Here is an 18,003-nt window from a genome sequence, read left to right on the forward strand (position 1 = left end):
AAATTTACTGAGCCGTGCTCCAGTCATATGCGCCCTGTGTAATACCTTAAACTGAATCAGGCTTAGCCTGGCACACGAGGACGACGAGTTTACCCTGCTTAGGGCATCTGCCCACAGCCCCTCCTCGATCTCCTCCCCCAGCTCTTCTTCCCATTTCCCTTTTAGTTCATCTACCATAGTCTCCCCTTCGTCCCTCATTTCCCTATATATATCTGACACCTTACCATCCCCCACCCATGTCTTTGAGATCACTCTGTCCTGCACCTCTTGTGTCGGGAGCTGCGGGAATTCCCTCACCTGTTGCCTCTCAAAAGCCCTCAGTTGCATATACCTGAATGCATTCCCTTGGGGCAACCCATATTTCTCGGTCAGCGCTCCCAGACTCGCGAACTTCCCATCCACAAACAGATCTTTCAGTTGCGTTATTCCTGCTCTTTGCCACATTCCATATCCCCCATCCATTCCCACCCGGGGCAAACCTATGGTTGTTTCTTATCGGGGACCCCCCCAAGGCTCCAGTCTTTCCCCTATGCCGTCTCCACTGTCCCCAAATCTTCAGTGTAGCCACCACCACTGGGCTTGTGGTGTAGTTCCTCGGTGAGAACGGCAATGGGGCTGTCACCATAGCCTGTAGGCTAGTCCCCCTACAGGACGCCCTTCTAATCGCTTCCACGCCGCTCCCTCCTCCTCTCCCATCCACTTACTCACCATTGAAATATTAGCGGCCCAATAATACTCACTTAGGCTCGGTAGTGCCAGCCCCCCCCTATCCCTGCAATGCTGTAAGAATCCCTTCCTCACTCTCGGGGTCTTCCCGGCCCACACAAAACCCATGATGCTCTTTTCAATCCTTTTAAAAAAAGCCTTCGTGATCACCACCGGGAGGCACTGAAACACAAAGAGGAATCTCGGGAGGACCACCATCTTAACCGCCTGCACCCTTCCTGCCAGTGACAGGGATACCTTCTCCCATCTCTTGAAATCCTCCTCCATTTGTTCCACCAGCCGCGTTAAATTTAACCTATGCAATGTGCCCCAATTCTTGGCTATCTGGATCCCCAGGTAACGAAAGTCCCTTGTTACCTTCCTCAACGGTAGGTCCTCTATTTCTCTACTTTGCTCCCCTGGATGCCCCACAAACAACTCACTTTTCCCCCTGTTCAATTTATACCCTGAAAAATCCCCAAACTCCCCAAGTATCCGCATTATTTCTGGCATCCCCTCCGCCGGGTCTGCCACGTATAGTAGGAAATCGTCCGCATACAAAGATACCCGGTGTTCTTCTCCTCCTCTAAGTACTCCCCTCCACTTCTTGGAACCCCTCAACGCTATCGCCAGGGGCTCAATCGCCAGTGCAAACAGTAATGGGGACAGAGGGCATCCCTGCCTTGTCCCTCTATGGAGCCGAAAATATGCAGATCCCCGTCCATTCGTGACCACGCTCGCCATCGGGGCCCTATACAACAGCTGCAACCATCTAACATACCCCTCTCCAAAACCAAATCTCCTCAATACCTCCCACAAATAATGCCACTCCACTCTATCAAATGCTTTCTCGGCATCCATCGCCACTACTATCTCCGTTTCCCCCTCTGGTGGGGCCATCATCATTACCCCTAACAGCCTCTGTATATTCGTGTTCAGCTGTCTCCCCTTCACAAACCCAGTTTGGTCCTCGTGGACCACACCCGGGACACATTCCTCTATTCTCATTGCCATTACCTTGGCCAGGATCTTGGCATCTACATTTAGGAGGGAAATAGGTCTATAGGACCCGCATTGTAGCGGGTCCTTTTCCTTCTTTAAGAGAAGCGATATCGTTGCTTCAGACATAGTCGGGGGCAATTGTCCCCTTTCCTTTGCCTCATTAAAGGTCCTCGTCAATACCGGGGCGAGCATGTCCACATATTTTCTATAGAATTCGACTGGGAATCCATCCGGTCCCGGGGCCTTTCCCGCCTGCATGCTCCTAATTCCTTTCACCACTTCTTCTACCTCGATCTGTGCTCCCAGTCCCACCCTTTCCTGCTCTTCCACCTTGGGAAATTCCAGCCGATCCAAGAAGCCCATCATTCTCTCCCTCCCATCCGGGGGTTGAGCTTCATATAATTTTTTATAAAATGTCTTGAACACTCCATTCACTCTCTCCGCTCCCCGCTCCATCTCTCCTTCCTCATCCCTCACTCCCCCTATTTCCCTCGCTGCTCCCCTTTTCCTCAATTGGTGTGCCAGCAACCTGCTCGCCTTCTCCCCATATTCGTACTGTACACCCTGTGCCTTCCTCCATTGTGCCTCTGCAGTGCCCGTAGTCAGCAAGTCAAATTCTACATGTAGCCTTTGCCTTTCCCTGTACAGTCCCTCCTCCGGTGCTTCCGCATATTGTCTGTCCACCCTCAAAAGTTCTTGCAGCAACCGCTCCCGTTCCTTACTCTCCTGCTTCCCTTTATGTGCCCTTATTGATATCAGCTCCCCTCTAACCACCGCCTTCAACGCCTCCCAGACCACTCCCACCTGGACCTCCCCATTATCATTGAGTTCCAAGTACTTTTCAATGCACCCCCTCACTCTTAGACACCCCCCCTCATCTGCCATTAGTCCCATGTCCATTCTCCAGGGTGGGCGCCCTCCTGTTTCCTCCCCTATCTCCAAGTCTACCCAGTGTGGAGCGTGATCCGAAATGGCTATAGCCATATACTCCGTTCCCCTCACCTTCGGGATCAACACCCTTCCCAGCACAAAAAAGTCTATTCGCGAGTAGACTTTATGGACATAGGAGAAAAACGAGAACTCCTTACTCCTAGGTCTGCTAAATCTCCACGGGTCTACACCTCCCATCTGCTCCATAAAATCTTTAAGTACCTTGGCTGCTGCCGGCCTCCTTCCAGTCCTGGACTTCGACCTATCCAGCCCTGGTTCCAACACCTTATTAAAATCTCCCCCCATTATCAGCTTTCCCATCTCTAGGTCCGGAATGCGTCCTAGCATCCGCCTCATAAAATTGGCATCATCCCAGTTCGGGGCATATACGTTTACCAAAACCACCGTCTCCCCCTGTAGTTTGCCACTCACCATCACGTATCTGCCCCCGTTATCCGCCACTATAGTCTTTGCCTCGAACATTACCCGCTTCCCCACTAATATAGCCACCCCCCTGTTTTTCGCATCTAGCCCCGAATGGAACACCTGCCCCACCCATCCTTTGCGCAGCCTAACCTGGTCTATCAGTTTCAGGTGCGTTTCCTGTAACATAACCACATCTGCCTTAAGTTTCTTAAGGTGTGCGAGTACCTGTGCCCTCTTTATCGGCCCGTTCAGCCCTCTCACGTTCCACGTGATCAGCCGGGTTGGGGAGCTTCCTACCCCCCCCCCCCCCCCCCCCCCCCCCCCTTGTCGATTAGCCATCCCCTTTTTCCAGCTCCTCACCCGGTTCCCACGCAGCTGTATCTCCCCCAGGCGGTGCCCCCCCCGCCCATCCCCTCCCATACCAGCTCCCCCCTCTCCCCAGCAGCAGCAACCCAGTAATTCCCCCCTCCCACCCCCCCCGCTAGATCCCCCGCTAGCGTAATTACTCCCCCCCATGTTGCTCCCAGAAGTCAGCAAACTCTGGCCGACCTCGGCTTCCCCCCGTGACCTCGGCTCGCACCGTGCGACGCCCCCTCCTTCCTGCTTCTCTATTCCCGCCATGATTATCATAGCGCGGGAACCAAGCCCGTGCTTCTCCCTTGGCCCCGCCCCCAATGGCCAACGCCCCATCTCCTCCACCTCCCCTCCTCCCCCCCCCATCACCACCTGTGGAAGAGAGAAAAGTTACCACATCGCAGGATTAGTACATAAAACTCCTCTTTCCCCCCTTTTTAACCCCCCTCTTCGCCCCCCACATTCGCCCCACCACTTTGTTCAAATGTTCTTTTTAATAACCCGCTCATTCCAGTTTTTCTTCCACAATAAAAGTCCACGCTTCATCCGCCGTCTCAAAGTAGTGGTGCCTCCCTCGATATGTGACCCACAGTCTTGCCGGTTGCAGCATTCCAAATTTTATCTTCTTTTTATGAAGCACCGCCTTGGCCCGATTAAAGCTCGCCCTCCTTCTCGCCACCTCCGCACTCCAGTCTTGATAAACGCGGATCACCGCGTTCTCCCATTTACTACTCCGAGTTTTCTTCGCCCATCTAAGGACCATTTCTCTATCCTTAAAACGGAGGAATCTCACCACTATGGCTCTGGGAATTTCTCCTGCTCTCGGTCCTCGCGCCATCACTCGGTATGCTCCCTCCACCTCCAACGGACCTGCCGGGGCCTCCGCTCCCATTAACGAGTGCAGCATCGTGCTCACATATGCCCCGACGTCCGCTCCCTCCACACCTTCAGGAAGACCAAGAATCCTCAGGTTGTTCCTCCTTGCGTTGTTTTCCAGTGCCTCCAACCTTTCCACACATCGTTTCTGATGTGCCTCCTGCGTCTCCGTCTTCACCACCAGGCCCTGTATATCGTCCTCATTCTCGGCTGCCTTTGCCTTCACGACCCGAAGCTCCCGTTCCTGGGTCTTTTGTTCCTCCTTTAGCCCTTCAATCGCCTGTAGTATCGGGGCCAACAGCTCTTTCTTCATTTCCTTTTTGATCTCTTCCACACAGCATTTCAAGAACTCTTGTTGTTCAGGGCCCCATGTTAAACTGCCACCTTCCGACGCCATCTTGGTTTTTGCTTGCCTTCCTTGCCGCTGTTCTAAAGGATCCACCGCAATCCGGCCACTTTCTCCTTTTTCCATCCGTATCCAGGGGGGATTCCCTTCTGGTTTACCGCACAGTGTTTTTAGCCGTCAAAATTGCCATTGGGGCTCCTATCAAGAGCCCAAAAGTCCGTTTCACCGGGAGCTGCCGAAACGTGCGACTCAGCTGGTCATCGCCGCACCCGGAAGTCACTGTTTTGTTTTATAAGTGAGATCATTTCATTAGAGAATTGGGTAAACACAATGGAGTCGCTGTGTTTTTGGTGGAGAACCCCTCTGACTGAATATAAAAAATACAGATGTGCTTATATTTTTGTTCCCTAAATCAATCAGCATTTCCTCACAGGCTAAGATGTGCATGCATTGCGCCCACTCATGGCTTTGCCTTTTGCTGGTGCTTAGCACTCAGGCTTGTATTCATATTAGCCGGAATTTTCCGGCCGTTCACATGCACTGTGCACCTTCATCACAGGTTTCCTGGTGGCATGGGGTGCATTCAACAGGAAACCATGTTGGCAATGGGTGGGACGGATGGACTAGAGGTTCCCACCACTGGCCAGTGGCAGGTCACCGCCGCGAAACCCATGACGGGTTGCGTGGAAAATCACGCCCATACATTATCCAGCAGGAGTTACTGGACAACAGCAGCACAAGCAGGTTTACCTTTTTCTTCACACGGGTGTTTACGGTCAGCTGAACATAGAACATAGAACATAGAAAATACAGCACAGAACAGGCCCTTCGGCCCACGATGTTGTGCGAAATGCAGTTACAGTAACCTCAGCAGAATTGATTTACTAAGCTGGATGTTTTCCGGGCTAGTGTGGTCTAATATCACTCTGGACAATCCTGTTCAAATGAAAATTTTGAAGTCCAGGGCAAATCGTGTTATACTGAGTTCTGTGTTATAGCGGAGCCCTAGTGTGATAGATAATTTATCTCATTGCTGTTTGTGTAACCTTGCTTTCATACGAATATGCTACGTAGGAACAGGATGCGGCCGTTCGGCCTTCAAACCTGCTCCATCGTTCATTAATATGTCTAATCTGATTGTGGCCTCAACTCTGCTTTCCTTCCTACCACCTTTGATTCCTTTATCAATCAAGAATCTATCTATCTATCTCAACCACAAAGATATCCAATAATCCAGCCACCACTGCTCTCTGGGGGAGAGAGTGCCACAGACTCACAACCCTCTGACAGAGAAAATCTCTCTTCATTTCCATCTTAAATGGGAGTGCCCTTATTTTTAAACTGTGTCCCCTAGTTCTTGTCTCTCCCACAAGGAGAAACATCCTTTCAGCGTTCACCCTGTCAGGTCCCCTGATGATCTTACAATGTTTACGTAAGATCACCTCTCCTGCTTTTAAACTTCAATTGATACAGGCCCGACCTGTCTAACTTTTCCTCATGGGTAAAACCCTCATCCCAGGAATCAGTCAAGAAAATCTTCTCTGATCTGCTTCTGATGTAATTATGTTCTTTCTTAACTAGGAGACCAAAATTGTACACTGTACTCCCAATGTGGTCTCATCAATACCCTAGGCAACTATAGCACAACATCCCTACTCTTATAGGGGACGTGGTGGTGTAATGGCATTGACACTGGATTAGTAATCCCGGTTCGAATCCCACAATGGCAGAGGGTGAAATTTGAATTCAATTAAAAGAAAATCTGGAATTAAGTCTAATGATGACCATGAAAACATTGCTGATTGTCTTAAAAGTCCATCTGAGGTTCACTAATGTCCTTCAGGGACAGGGAAGGAAATCTGTCGTCCTTACCCGGCCTAGCCTACATGTGACTCCAGACCCAGACAGCGATGCAGTTGACTCCTCACTGCCCCCCGCTGCAATGACCTAGCAAACCACTCCCTTAAAGGGCAATTAGGGATGGGCAACAAATGCTGGCCCAGCGAGCGATGCCCACATCCCAAGAACGAACAAGAAAGAATTCCATTCCCCTTGGAATAAACAGCAACATTTAATTTACTGGCCTCATCACTTGCTGTACCTGCATGGTAACTTTCCATATACCAGCACACCCCAGAACCCTCTGTACCATAGAGTTTTGCAGTCTCTCCCCATTTAAATAACATGCTACTCTTTTATTCCTATGTATCTTTGTGTTATCAGCAAATTTAGCAACCATATCCTGTCACCTGAGTCATTAATATTGATAGTAAATAGTTGAGGCCCTGATCCGTTGCATCACACTTGTTATATCTTGCCAACCCGAAAATGACCCATTTATCCTTTTTGATCACAGAATAATTACGGTGCAGGAGGAGGCCATTTGGCCCATCGTGTCTGCACCGCTCTCCAAAAGAGAATCATGACTTACTGCCATTCCCCAGCCTTTTTTCCATACCCCTGCGCATTATTTTGATGCAAGTAATCATTTTGATGCAAGTAATCATCTAATGCGCTCTTGAATGCCTCGATTGGATCTCCTCCACCACACATCCAGACAGTGCATTTCATATCCGAATGCTTATTTGAAAAAACCACGGAGCTTGCGACCCAAAAATGGCACACAGTACGAAACAGCCTTTGAGTATCAATTATGGTTTGTGTGTTTTTCAGTTAATTGTAACTTACTCATTTATATAGAAATCTTTGCGATGGTTTATTGATTTTATTCTTTGTAATAGTTGAACCATTATATTTACCGGCTTTATATTGTCATTCTTTTGCTAACACTAAACTCATAACTACTACATTTGTAAAATGCTTGTTGAATTCCAGTAATGTGGGAATGCGTGGAGTTTTGAAGTCAAAACTTTCATTGAATGCAATAATTACATGGCTCCTAGAGAATTTACCTTGTATTTTGCACAATGGCATAATTAAAGAACAGAGATGGAAGCAGTGAATGGATGATTTTCCTGTTGCTGTCCTGTAAAATATCTTGTGTCATCACCAATAGTTATAAAACGGGCTTGCATATCAGCAATGTTTTCATATCCTTTCCAACAATTTTCACATCCAAATATTTTGAAATTCTCACGGTTTAAAATGTTGATAAACCAATCACACGGAGTAAAATAGAATCACCGGAAAGCAAATGATTTGTTAAATGCAACATAAAAGCAAATATCAAAACATGAGTAAATATTACATTCTACAGAGCAAAAAGTGTATTGCAAAAACCAACTTGTAATAAACCTGACCTGAGTGGATATGAAAATCAAGCATTGTGTAAAACAGGCTGCTAATCCAAGAATTTCAACTAAATAAAGTATTGGAGTTGAAAAACAGAGACGTCATTCAGATTTTCCAATGGAATATGAGGCATCAACATGTATTACCATCTCGTCTACACTTCATATTCGGTTCAATAGACTCCATGTTGATCACCTACTGAAAAATTTACTTTTTTTAATTCTTTGGCTTAATGCATATATTGTAGAACTTGAAAGGCTGCATTGCAGGGATGTTCACAGATAGCTTTTACATATGCATGGTGAAGGTTTATTCTTAATAAACACACCAAACACTTCTGAAAGGCCACGAACATCCTTTGGCATTTCTCCCTGATGGCCTTTTTATAGCTGTGGCTGTTGAATTGATTAATTTCGTGCAACTGCAGGGTGAGAATATGTCTTGAACTTGTCAGAGGATGTTAGGCAATTTTACTCCCCTAAAGTAACTCTGTGTCACAATCCAGACTTGACAAAGAACAGAATGTATAACAGGATAAATCGGTCTGAAACCATTTATTGAGTGGTGTGTAAACTAGCTGCAAGAAACTATGAAGAGCAACTAACCTAGCAAGCAATGCTTTTTGAGTAGCATTTGATCCTAACATGCGATGGGGTTCAGTTTTGTGGCTCTTTCTGTATTAAAGATATTTGCATATATTTGTTCCACTGATTAATGTCTGATTTTCTCTTTTTGTTACAAAGATTGTGTCAAGTTTCAAGACGACAACTTCCAGAGCAGTCTGTCAACTGGTGAAAGAATACATAGGACATCGGGATGGGATTTGGGATGTCAGTGTTACACGCTTACAGCCGGTGGTGCTGGGCACAGCATCAGCTGGTAAAATTTCACTTTATTTCAAACTCAGCATTCTAATTATTTTTCTGTAGTGCCTATTTCCACTACCAGATGGGTTTTTATTAATTCTGTTGCAGCATCATACAGCAACACAGTTTCATCTATTTCACTATTTGCATGTCAAGCTGGCTATGAAGTTAATGGAATTAAGGAAAAAATAATATTTTGAAGATGTATATAATATATGTTCTTTTGATGCACTCAGCATTGCATAGTGTACCCTCAGATGTTTCCCAAACTCCTTATTCAGTTACATGGAAACTTCAATTATGCAATTCTTAGTTTAGCAACTCTGAATCTGTTGGACATTGTTTTGCACATAACATGTATTTGTAAATTTTGAATCATACATTTGTGCAATAGATGCAAACCGAAAAGATGCTCTTACAATAGGTTAAGATCAGAAGATATCTTAGGAAAGACTAGGGCTGATTAAACCAAAAAGGTAACTTGTATGTGGAGGTGATATATGTGGGCATGATTCTTAAGGGACTGGCTTAGCACACTGGGCTAAATCGCTGGCTTTGAAAGCAGACCAAGGCAGGCCAGCAGCACCAGCCTCCCCGAACAGGCGCCGGAATGTGGTGACTAGGGGCTTTTCACAGTAACTTCATTTGAAGCCTACTTGTGACAATAAGCGGTTTTCATTTCATTTCAATGAATACTTTGTATTTGTCCTCACAAAGTAAGGTGATGATGCAGATGTTGCCTGGTTTATAGAAGGCTGAGCTGGGCACAGCTGCTCATGTGTTAAATCGCCTCATCAATGGTGGCCATTTGAGGAAGGCGGCTGCCAAAGTATGGGGAGTGCTCAATATATTGCAGAATCTCCCTTGAACACATATGGGGAGTGGAATATTTGACTGACCAGGTATCAGTTGATATGAGTTTTGTTCTGGCAATATCAGAGGACAGACTGAGTATTTTGTGTGCAGAGTTAGAGAGTTGCTTGCAAATCTGATGCAGAATGGCCAATGACACTACAGTCTTCTGCAAATGTTGGTCATGTATATTGTGCCCAGTTTAGTTTTACCACATTGGTGACTAAGGTAAAGAGTTTTCCACTTAGGTGGAATTTAACACGGAAACCAGGGGTTCATTGAATTTTGTTGAGGTGATTAACCCCTACCAGGTAGACTGTGAATAGTTTAGGTCTGCAACATGGCCTTGCTTGACACCTGATCCAAATTTTGAAGGTGTCTGATTCAGATCTCCCGCCCGTAATATATGTGGGTTGTTAGCCCACCGCCTCCTCACCCACATCTGACCATAATACAGGAATGGGTAAGGTACCCACTAGCTTGACCCCCTTAGCCTGTTGAGGCCCTTAAGTGGCCAATTATTGTCCACTTATGGTGCTCAATCTGTTGCCTCTGCCATAAAAGCGAGGCAGTCGTCGTCTTCTTCAGAGTTCATTCGTTAACAAGTATGATTTTCCATCTAAGAAGCTGGTCATGGGTTTTGTGGGTTTTTGCATGCAACATGGGCACCACAGTCTTCAAGACCCCCCCCCTATCCATTAGGATTCCCCATCCCAGGAATCGGTCTGCTGAGCCTCTTTGCACTCCCTCTATAGCAAGAACATCTTTCCTTGGATAAGGAGACCAAAACTGCACATAATATTCCAAATTCTTCACTAAGGCCCTGATAATTGCAGCAAGGCATCAAATAATCTCACTATGAAGGCCAACACACCATTTGCCTTCTTTACCACTTGCTGCATCTGCATGCTTACCTTCAGCAGGGGCTGGTTTAGCTCACTTGGCTAGATAGCTGGTTTGTGATGCAGAGCAAAGCCAGCAGCGTGGGTTCAATTCCCGTACCTGCTGAGGTTATTCATGAAGGTCCCGCCCTCTCAACCTTGCTGCTCATCTGAGGTGTGGTGATCCTCAGGTCAAATCACCACCAGTCAGAACTCCCCCACAAAGGGGAACGCAGCCTACGGCCACCTGGGCCTATGGCAACTAGAGTCTTCAGTGACTGGTGTACGAGGGCACCCAGGTCTCATTGCACATTCCCCGCTGCTAACTTTTGGCCATTCAGGTTATAATCTGCCTTCCTGTTTCTGTGACTAAAGTGGACAACCTCACTCCTATCCAAATTATACTGCATGTGTCATTCATTTGTCCACTCATTCAACTTGTCCAAATCACACTGAAGGACCTCTGCATCCTCCTCACAGCACACCCTCCCATCCAGTTTATTATCATCTACAAATGTGGCGAGATTATATTTCGTTCCCCCATCTAAATCATTAATATTTTTTGTAACCAGCTGGGGTTCCAGCACCGATTCCTGCGATACCCCGCTAGTCACTGCCTGCCATTTGGAAAAAGAACCATGTATTTTACAGTCAATTTTTATGTTCTGTGCAAGCTGACACTCATACTCTATATTCCCCTTCTTAATCAATCTCTTGGTCCTCCTTTGCTGAATTCTAAACTGCTCCAAACCTCGTGTCTATTGCTTTTCTTGGCCAATTTGTATGCTTCTTCCTGGGATCTAATACTATCTCTAATTTCCCTTGTAAGCCATGATTTGGCCACCTTTCCCGTTTTGCTTCTGCGGCAGACGGGAATAAACGTTGTTGCATTTCATTCATGTGCTCCTTGAATGCTTACCATTGTCTATCCACTGTCATCCCTTTAAGTAACGTTTCCCAATGCATCATAGCCAATTTGCGCCTCATATTATCGTAGTTTCCTTAATTTAGATTCAGGACCCTAGTCTCAGAATCAACCACGTCACTCTCCATCATGATTAAAAATGTTATCATGTTATGGTTGCTCATCACCAAGGGGTGTCACACAACTAGTTTGCCAATGATTCCTTTCTCATTGCACAATACCCAGTCTACAATGACTTGTTCTTTAGTTGGTTCCTCAATGTAATAATAGTAATAATCTTTTATTATCCAAGTAGGCTTACATAAACACTGAAATGAAGTTACTGTGAAAATCCCTAGTCGCCACATTCCGGTACCTGCTCGGGTACACAGGGAAAATTAAGAATGTCCAAATTACCTAATTACTTTAAGGACTTGTGGGAGGAAACCGGAGCACCCGGAGAAAATCTACGCAGACATGGGGAGAACGTGCAGGCTCTACACAGCCAGTGACCCAAGCCGGGAATCGAACTTGGGACCCTGGAGCTGTGAAGCAACAGTGCTACCCACTGTGCTACTGTGCTGCCCATGTATTGATCCAGAAAACCATCCCGTTTACACTCCAGGAATTCCTCCTCTACAATATTGTGACTAATTTGTTTTGCCCAATCTATATGCAGATTAAAGTCACCCATAATTATAGATGTTCTTTTATTGCATGCATCTCTAATTTCTTGTTTAGTGCCATTCCCAACATCACCAATAATGTTTTGGGGTTCATATACAACCCCCATTAAGATTTTTTGCCCCTTAGTGTTTCTCCGCTCTACCCATACAGATTCCACTTGTCGGAGCTAATATCTTACCTCACTATTGCATTGATCTCCTCTTTAACCAGCAATGCAATTACACTGCCTTTTCATTTTTGCTCATCCTTTCTAAATACTGAATATCCATGAATGTTCAATTCCCATCCCTGATCACCCTGTAGCCATGTGTCCGTAATCCTGACTATATCATATCCGTTTATATCTATTTACGCAGTTAATTTATCCACTTTATTGTGAATGCTCTGCACGTTAAGGCACAAAGCCTTTCAGGCCTGTCTTTTTAACATTACTTGTCCCATTCCCACTATTATTCACTGTGGCCCTGTTTGAATCTGGCCCTTGGTTTCTCAGCCTATCACTTCTCTTATTTCTGCTTTTTGTTTTTGTCCTTGATTCCTCCTCCAGTGACTCCTTGTATAGGTTCCCATCCCCCTGCCATTTAGTTGTAACCCTCCCCAACCACTCTAGCAAATACATCCTCTAGGACATCTGTCCCAGTCTTGCCAAGGTCTACCTTGTCAAGTTTGTACTGGTCCCACCTCCCCAGAACTGGCCCCAACGCCCCAGGAATCTAAAATCCTCCCCCTCACACCATCTCTTCAGCCACATATTCATTCAATATATAATGCCAGCACGTGGCACTGGTAGTAATCTTGAGATCACTGCCTTAAGGGCCGACTTCTCAACTTTGTTCCTAACTCGTAATATTCTGCCTTTAGGACCACATCCCTTTTTTTCCATGTCGTTTGTACCAATGCGTACCACGACCACTGGTTGTTCACCCCCTCCAAAATGTCCTGTAACCGCTCTGAGACATCCTTGACCCGAGCACCAAGGAGACAACATACCATCTTGGAGTTTTGGTTGCGGGCACAGAAACGCCCATCTATGCCCTTACAGTTGAATCCCCTATAACTATTGCACTCTCATACTTTTTACTCCTCCCCTCTGCAGAAGAACCAACCGTAGTGAAACAAATTTGGCTGTTGCTCCTCTCCCCTGAGAGGCCATTCCCCACAGCAGTATCCAAAGTGATGTATCTGTTTTGCAGGAGAATGGTCACAGTGGAATGCTCACATTCCTGAAGTGGGGGTGGAGTGGAGTGTGTGGTGGGGGTGGAGTGGGGCGTGTGGCAGGGATGGGAGTTGCTCTTTTTCCACCCAAATCCTTAGGTTGAGTAAAACCCACCAGCTTCGAAGAATTCAGCTGGAGTACCATCGGGGGCAGCTTTTATTGTTTTACAGCTATTCGATTGCTGATTGCAGTCCTCTTATTACCCATGTATTCTACCACAGGATATTGGGGGGATAGGCTGCAGAGGATCTGTTGTCACTGTGGATTCACGGTTGTGGAATTGTTGAGTCTCCTAAATTGACAGCCCTATCCCCGTCACCAATTTTCCATCGCCACATGACTTGGCAAATAAATGCAGAGAGAAAAATTACATGTGGAGACTCTGGGGTGGCGGCATTGTCCACATGATCTTGATGGGTTGGTGATCAGATTTCAGTGACATGCAGCATTCTCCGTCTTTGCAACTATGAGACATACGGCCTTTATTCGCCTATTCTGCTGTTGAGGACTTTTTGTCTGGCACTGCCTTTAACCTTGTTGCCTTTGGTGGTCCTACCAAGAGCAAAGAACACTCCGGACAGCATGCTCAAGGGATCGTCAGAGCATACAAGCCTCTCCACCTACGGTTGCAATCCACTTTTAGACGTATTTATTTACAGAGATACTATTAGAAATATGCACCGGCTCAGCAAAAAAAAAACATAGTTTCCACCTGTTCCTTTTTTAATAGGGTCACCAGTTAATAGCACCACCTGCATGCAATTAAATACAATTTATAAACAATTAGCAGGATAGACCGAGTAATTAAAGGCCAGTCAACCTAACCTTGATTGTGGGTAAATTGATAGAAACAATTCTAAGGGACAGTATAAATCATAATTTAGAAATACATGGATTAATCGATGTTAGTCAACATGGATTATTAAGGGAAGGTCATGGCTGACTAACTTAATTGAATATTTTGAGGAAGTAACAAGGAGGGTTGCTGTGTTTGATGTAGTCTACATGGATTACCCCAAAACTTTTGACAAGATCCCACATGGCAGACTGGTCAGGAAGTCAGAGCCATGGGATCCAACAGTAAGGGGGGGGGGGAGCAGTGGTTAGCACTGCTCCATCATGGCACGAATACCCGGGTTCAATCCCAGCTCCAGGTCACTGTCCGTGTGGAGTTTGCACATTCTCCATGTGTCTGCGTGGGTCTCACCCACACAGCATGTGCAGGATAGGTGGATTGGCCACACTAAATTGCTCCTTAATTGTAAAGAAAAGAATTGGGTACTCTAAATTTTTTTTTTTAAATGTGACTGGTTCAGAAATTGATCGGTGGAGAGAAGCAAAGAGTAATGACAGACATGTATTTTTCTGATTGGAGGGCATGATTAAGAAGTTAACTGTAGACTGCGGAAAGATATCAATGAACTAGTGTCAGTTGGTAAGCAATGTGGCAAATGGAATTTAACCCGGAAATTGTGAGGTAATGCATTGAGGAAGTAGAGCAAGGCAAAGGAATACACAGAATAAATGGTCGAATACAAATATAAGTGGAGAGGAAGAGACACCTTGGAGTGCATGTCCACGGATTCTATTATTCTAATTAAATCTTAGCTGTTGGCCCATTTGTATCTGTTTAATTTGATTTGAATATCTGAAGCAATCTTCGCAGATAGCTGCACAGACATGCACAACCTGGAAAGTAGCATACCGAACTTGCTCTGGGATAGATTTGGCATGTGCATGTCCGCACACAAAAGATTTAAAAGGAGCAATTTGCCGTGCGCAGCAGCTAAATGTTAAAGGGAGCGTTGACCTCAGGCCTTGAATTTCAGGATGAAAATCTCTTTTGATGGTCATGCTAACTTTTGTGAGGTTTTGCCAGCTGTGTGGCATCAGCCTGGGATTCATGTCACAGCCAACGGTTGGTGTAATTGTTAACTTTGTATACCTTGAGAAGATGGTGGTGAGACATCATTGAGTGTTTCCAAATCCTTTTTATTGTTAACCTATCACTTGTTAATTACTTCACACATTGTATGTTAATCTGCATTCGTTTGTGCATTTCAGTCAATAAAAGTAACCTCTGGTCATGCTCATACTGATGTCTCCACTAACCATTTTTAGCTTGCATTTATGAGCAAAGGAATTACTTTGGTGTACATATGCTCAATAAACAGCTGTCACTCAAAAAAACATTGGTTATATTCCCAACTATTGTCTTAAGCCTGCTGCTTTTCTTTTAAAGATCACAGTGCTATGTTGTGGAGCATTGAGACAGGAAAGTGCCTCTTGAAATACATGGGTCATGCAGGGTCAGGTGAGGTTACCTTTATATTCAATTTAGTAGTATGATTTTATAATGTGAATGTGTGAATATGGCAATTTAGTATTCCAGGTTTTAAAAGTGCGTACTTTAATTTTAAATGTTTCTGAGCTTAAAACTTAAGGGAGTGAGGGTGAAATTGGTCTTGGATTGTAGCACACAATGGACGATGGCAAATTGGCAGCCCATTTTTCTCCCTGCCTGATTTTATTTTCTATCGGCTTAATAGGAAAAAAACATCAGATGCAGCACAAAATAGGCTGCTGATTCATTATTGCCCAGTGTGTGCTGCAGCTCAGTCCAATTTCATGACTAGTATCTTTGTAAATGATTTATGATGGAAGTGGTGGCATTTCACCAACGCTAAACGAGGTTAGATTGAGCGAGTTTTCATGCAATTAAATGCTGAATGTCAAGGTTAAAAATTGGATGTACGGTCCATAAAACCAAGATTTGGACAGCAGAGTGTGCTGTAAAGCCAACATTCTGTTCTGTGGCATAGTGGGTCTGGTTTGTATGCCTATGGCCTCTCACATTGAGCTCCTAATCATAGCTGTTAGAAGACATGCCCACAGAGAAAAGAAGGTCAAAAGGAGTGTCTTTTCATATGTTTCCAAGTAAACAGGTTTAAACAATAGTGGAAGACTGAAAAATAGGTTGCCTACTTGCCTTCAGTTACATATGGTGCCTGCTGTGAGGGGACGATAAGAAATGGTAGTGGAAGAAAAATTTCACAGAAGAGCAGAGCGATCCCCTTGCATAAAACATTAACTCCTATATCTTAGGAGCTGTAGATACATTAATTGCCTTTTATTTCCTTTTTCTTCCCTTAGTGAATTCAATCAAGTTCCATCCGTCAGAACAAGTAGCTCTCACAGGTACAGTATGTATAATTGTTAATAATTTTGGACAATAGTAAATTTGCTAAATAACTTATTGTGCTTTGAACCAGCAGATTACAGTATTAAACATAACAGCATAACAGATAAAACATAGAAACAAAAGCTAACTACTGCGGATGCTGAATTCTGAAACAAAAACAGAAAATACTGTACAATCTCAGCAGGTCTGACAGCATCTGTGGAGAGAGAATGGAGCTAACGCTTTGAGTCTGGATGACTTCGTCAAATTTTCGTCAATCTCTCCGTGGCCTCCACCTATCGCTGGCTCTCTATACAGCCAACTTCTCCACACACACATTGCCTCCACACACACCCACGACAGTATAAATCTCATCCTATTTCCAGTTCTGTCTATCTTTGACACAGAAAGTCATCCAGACTCGAAACGTTAGCTCTGTTCTCTCTCCACAGATGCTGTCAGACCTGCTGAGATTATCCAGCATTTTCTGTTATTGTAACAGCACAACAGTGTTAACTCTCAACTAAGTTGTCTGTATCAGATGAGATGAATTTTGGTTTCCAATAATTGGCTGGCATTGGGTACAGTATAGGTACAGTGCATACTGTCCTGTCCTTGTGTGAGTAAATTGAAGGTACAAAACTTTCCCATCTTGCATAATTGGTAAAGAACTGTTTTATAAAGCAACTCATGTGAGACAACAATGATGAATATTCATACAGCAAAAGCTGTGAATAACGTTTCAAGACTCTGTGTCCTGGTGCGCTGCACTAATCATGTTTTCATGATAGCACAGCTGCGGATCAGGAGAGATGTGGAGTGAAGGCTGGGCAATATTGGGATCCTGGCTGGCAAACTAGATTAAATCTAGACTAAACATTTGCCTTTTGTCGCAAAGCCAGATATTATTGATGTGAGTTTATTTCTGTCGGCTGTTGGGGTCTTGCATGGCAGTTTGGGCAGTCAGTACAGTTCCTGGTACGTTTGGACCCACACCATAAAATTGTTGCCCAGTTGATAATCCCAGGAGGATGACTGGTATGAGAAATGGAAAGTGTCACATTTGTAGGGGTTCAATTCTGAGCAGTAAGGGCTTTTAGAGGCAGCTCTATTCATCATCCATCTGTGTAGATGACGCCAAAAGAAATAAACATAACATTAAGAATGATTTAGATTTTTTTGCCAGCTGCAATTCACTGTGGATAAGAATTAGTACTAGAGAGAACCAAAAGAGGAGCTGTTGATACATCGTCTCTGTGTATAAATTTTATTTTTAATTGCGGCTTTTTGTAAAATACGATGCAACAAAATTAAGTGCATTTTGCTGATATCCCAACCAAGTCAATTATTTCAAGGTGACCCTGTATGGTGCAGTCAGACTGGTTGTTATGGTCCACCGTGTTCCCGCTCCCTTCCAACTCCAAGGTTGGTCAGGAGCTCGCTCACTAAAAAGCAGCTGCCCAACAGCCATTTTACGCTTGGCAGGACGTTAACTGACCCGCGAAGAGACCTACTGCCAGCAATC

The 18,003-nt window shown here is 45.0% G+C and overlaps 1 protein-coding gene across 7 annotated transcripts in view; it reads left to right on the plus strand.

Moving 5' to 3' along the window:
- The window catches only part of wdr37 (WD repeat domain 37), a 176,366-nt gene that overhangs the window by 103,510 nt on the left and 54,853 nt on the right, over nucleotides 1-18,003 (plus strand). For all 7 annotated transcript variants that reach the window (XM_072508282.1, XM_072508286.1, XM_072508285.1 and 4 more), the window contains 3 exons: nucleotides 8,635-8,770; nucleotides 15,540-15,611; nucleotides 16,451-16,495. In XM_072508282.1, the coding sequence (XP_072364383.1) occupies nucleotides 8,635-8,770; nucleotides 15,540-15,611; nucleotides 16,451-16,495 (253 nt within the window). The remainder of the gene's footprint in view (nucleotides 1-8,634; nucleotides 8,771-15,539; nucleotides 15,612-16,450; nucleotides 16,496-18,003) is intronic.

This window comes from Scyliorhinus torazame, chromosome 6 (assembly GCF_047496885.1).
Source record: "Scyliorhinus torazame isolate Kashiwa2021f chromosome 6, sScyTor2.1, whole genome shotgun sequence".
In the NCBI taxonomy this organism is placed as follows: Eukaryota; Metazoa; Chordata; class Chondrichthyes; order Carcharhiniformes; family Scyliorhinidae; genus Scyliorhinus; species Scyliorhinus torazame.